This window comes from Vitis riparia, chromosome 5 (genome assembly GCF_004353265.1).
Source record: "Vitis riparia cultivar Riparia Gloire de Montpellier isolate 1030 chromosome 5, EGFV_Vit.rip_1.0, whole genome shotgun sequence".
In the NCBI taxonomy this organism is placed as follows: domain Eukaryota; kingdom Viridiplantae; phylum Streptophyta; class Magnoliopsida; order Vitales; family Vitaceae; genus Vitis; species Vitis riparia.
The window spans coordinates 18,069,901-18,073,946 of NC_048435.1; the positions used below are offsets into that span (position 1 = coordinate 18,069,901).

The 4,046-nt window shown below is 37.8% G+C and overlaps 1 protein-coding gene across 1 annotated transcript; it reads left to right on the forward strand.

Moving 5' to 3' along the window:
• Positions 1–3,178: 3,178 nt before the first annotated feature.
• Positions 3,179–3,763, forward strand: LOC117915229 (CMP-sialic acid transporter 5-like). Its single transcript, XM_034830791.1, has one exon. It carries the CDS (start codon positions 3,179–3,181, stop codon positions 3,761–3,763), a length of 585 nt encoding a protein of 194 aa, XP_034686682.1.
• Positions 3,764–4,046: the final 283 nt, after the last annotated feature.

Sequence of the window (4,046 nt, forward strand, 5' to 3'; positions counted from 1 at the left end):
AGAGTCATTTTTCATTTATGACCCAAAGTCATTTCTTTTCCATTTAGAGCCCGGAGCTCTTGAGCTAGAGTCGTTTTTCATTTATGACCTAGAGTAATTTCTTTTTCATTTAGAGCCTAGAGCTCTCGACCTAGAGTCATTTTTTTCATTTATAACCTAGAGTCATTTCTTTTTCATTTAGAGCCCGAAGCTCTTAACCTAAAGTCATTTTTCATTTATGACCCAAAGTCATTTTTTTTTTTCATTTAGAGCCTAGAGCTCTCGGCCTAGAGCTCTCAGCTTAGAGTCGTTTTTCCATTTATGACCTAGAGTCATTTCTTTTCTATTTAGAACCTAGATCTCTCGACCTAGAGTCATTTTTCATTTATGACCCAGAGTCATTTGTTTTTCATTTAGAGCTCAGAGCTCTCAACTCAGAGTCGTTTTTCATTCATGACCCATAGTCATTTCTTTTTCATTTAGAGCCCAGAGCTCTTGACCCATACTCGTTTTTCATTTATGACCCAAAGTCATTGTTTTTCATTTATGACCCAAAGTCATTGTTTTTCATTTATGACCCAAAGTCATTGTTTTTCATTTAGAGCCCAGAGCTCTCGACCTAGAGTCATTTTTCATTTATGATTGAGAGTCATTTCTTTTCCATTTAGAGCCTAGAGCTCTCAACCTCAAGTCGTTTTTCATTTATGACCCAGAGTCATTTCTTTTCCATTTAGAGCCTAGAGTCGTTTTTTTCATTTATGACCTAGAGTCATTTCTTTTTCATTTAGATACCGGAGCTTTCGACCCAGAGTCGTTTTTCATTTATGACCCAGAGTAATTTTTTTTTTCATTTAGAGCCTAGAGCTTTTGACTTAGAGTCATTTTTTTTATTTATAACGTAGAGTCATTTTTTTTCCATTTAGATCCCAGAGCTCTCGACTGAGAGTCGTTTTTCATTTATGACACATAGTCATTTCTTTTCCATTTAGAGCCAAGAGCTCACGACCCAAAGCTGTTTGTCTCATTTATGACCTAGAGTAATTTCTTTTCCATTTAGAGCCTGAAGCTCTCGACCTAGAGTCATTTTTCTCATTTATGACCCATATTCATTTCTTTTCCATTTAGAGCCTTGAGTTCACGACCCGGAGTCGTTTCTCTCATCTATGGCCCAAAGTCATTCTTTCTACGTGTAACCTTGAGCTCACGACCTAAAGTTGTTCCATTTTTGTGATCGCAGCCTCATGTTCCAAGCTTACTCTTGTCATGTGCTAGGACAAAATCTTTGGTCTTTTTCTTCTATTTCTTCGGTATAGTTCACTTCGTTCTATTCATTATTCGTATTTTTACTCGCATTCCCTATACTCGTGCTCTTTACCGAAGAGGGGCATATTTGTAAACCCTCCATTTTGTCCTTCTAGCACATGTCCTATTAGGTATTTGTTCGGTACTTTACAACATTTCCTGGTGGGCCATTACTCTTGTGTAGCCTATCTTTTCTAAGCTACCTTGAGGACTTTGGTTGAGGGATTTATCTAACCCCATTGTCATTCTTGGAAACCCTAATTTAGACTTAGGTCCACTTAGACACCCTAGGCCTACATAGATACACTTGGCCCATTGGGCACTATCTGAGGCCCACTTAGGCATCCTAGGTCCATTTAGATGCACTTCGCCCATTAGGCACCCTAGGCACATTTAGATGCACTTGGCTTATTAGGCACCACCCTAGGTCCACTTTGGTACACCTTGACCCGCTTAGATTCACCTAGACACCTTCCAGCTTCCACACATTCACCCTAGGTTACTTAAGCACTTTTTTAGAATAGGTCACTTGGACACTTCTTTTGGTATAGTTCACTTAGGCATGTTCTTGATTTTGGTTACTTATTTTTTTCAAGATAAGATGAGTATTGGCTTGACTTTTTTATTGCATGAAATTATTTTTTTGATTTTTGATCGTTTGAGTTTGATGTTTAAATTATTATAATCCGTTGCATTAATTTAATTTCTTGATTTTTTTTCTAATTGCATACGTCTAATGTCTATTTTACACCTTTATCAATTTATTGGTCTATTTACTTATTTATTCATTCCTTAATTCCATGAATTGATATCTTGGATTTTGTGGTTATATGATTTGACATTTTTTATATATATTTTATTCTATTCCATTTTAATCTTGATTTCCAATTACATGATTTCTTATTTCAATTTTTATTTTGGAATTTTGCATGGGACTGGGAGCCATCAAGGAAAGGAGATCACGGCTAAATAAGGAGACTTGGACGAAATCCTGAAGGAGTCCACGAAGAAGGAAAGTCAACACTTTTTTTTTTTTAAGCTTGAGACCACACTTTGGAAGGTTTTTCAACACATTTTTAGAGGAAAGATCTAGGGTGTACGTGGATGGGATGAGGACTAGGTTCAAGAAAAAAAGTTCAGATTATGTTGGATTGACGCGGATGATGAGAGCTCTAGGGGGGTTGGTGAGTCGTCTTCCCAGGTGGGTAGCGTCATCGAGTGGATAGGGAGGAGAAAGAAAGTAAAACAAACTTCAATGGGGGATGATCATTTTGGGGGTGAAGGACAGGATCTATCTGATACTTGTAATATTGATAAAAACAGCTCACTCACAGTCATTGGTCATCGTTATGGTGAAAGTAATGGTAGCTTATCCATTTCAGAGCACCATTTGTTAAAAGTTGATACATGTCAAGTCAAGGATGTGTCAGAAATTTCTAGGGAGTCAGATGAAGAAAGTAAAGTATATAATTTTAATGATGAATAGGAGTATGGTGACTTTGTTCTCGCAACTGGAGAGGAAAAGGATGATGAGACAACCTTGCTGGAGGAAGAGGAACTTGCAAAAGAAGAATCAAATGATCTCATAGATGAGATCACTTTATTGCAGAAAGAGACCGAAATTCCTTCAGAAGAACTACTGGCAAGGTATAAAAAGGATGTTGATGAATATGTAGAGGATGATTCTGATTATGCCTCTGCGTTAGAGGACTTCTTGGATTATCCAGCACATCAGGACACTGAATTGAACCAGCAGCCTAGTTGTGTGGATGATGATGATGATGAACCTGGGGGAAGACAACCATTTGTGCAGTCTGTGACAGAAAAACATGCAGAAGGTTCTGAAAAACAATATCAAAATTTTCTATAGAGTGACAACTAGTTGGGGAGTAAAGTAATGAAGAACGGGATGACAAAATGCAGTGTCTGCCATTCTAGATCGGTATTCTCAAGTGCCAAAAATGTCTCAAGGGTTTATGATCTGCACAGGAGAAAGATATCATCAAAGCATCGCACCCTCAATGTCTTCTTAGTTGTTGGTGATTGTATCCTAGTTGGTTTACAACCTATTTTGGTGTTTATGTCCAAGGTGGATGGAAATTTCGAGTTTAACCCTATTAGTGTTAACTTTGTGACTGAGATTTCGAAGGTTATATTTGCAATTGTTATGCTTTTGCTCCAGGCTAGGCGTCAGAAAGTTGGAGAGAAGCCTCTTCTCTTAGTTTCCGCATTTGTGCAGGCTGCCCGCAACAATGTGCTTCTTGTTGTACCAGCATTTCTATATGTTATCAATAACTACCTTAAGTTAATCATGCAACTTTATTTTAATCTCGAAACTGTGAAGATGCTTAGCAATTTGAAGGTTTTAGTAATTGCTGTTATTTTGAAGATAATTATGAGACGTCATTTTTCCATGATTCAGTGGGGATGTTGGTTGATCCTAGAGAGACACGAGCTGGTGTATAAGAGGATTATCACGTAATGGTTCTCCCTACATTCTTAAGGAAGTTCTTCCAGCGTGTCAATCTTGGTTTCTTCCTGCACAGTCTATTCCCCTCGTCAGAAATATACAGAACCCAACCAGTTAGAGATGAAATTCTCTGAGGATTGTTGAATTGTGATCTAATTGGCTTTCATACATTTGATTATGCTCGCCACTTCCTGTTTTGCAGTAGTAGAATATTGAGTCTGGACTACGAATCTAAGTGGGGACACATTGGACTTGATTACTCAGATCGGACTGCGTATATCAAAATTTTGCCTGT

Bases quoted from the DNA above. Each gene is read 5' to 3' on its own strand.
- LOC117915229 (XM_034830791.1), top strand. From the start codon at position 3,179: ATGAAGAACGGGATGACAAAATGCAGTGTCTGCCATTCTAGATCGGTA.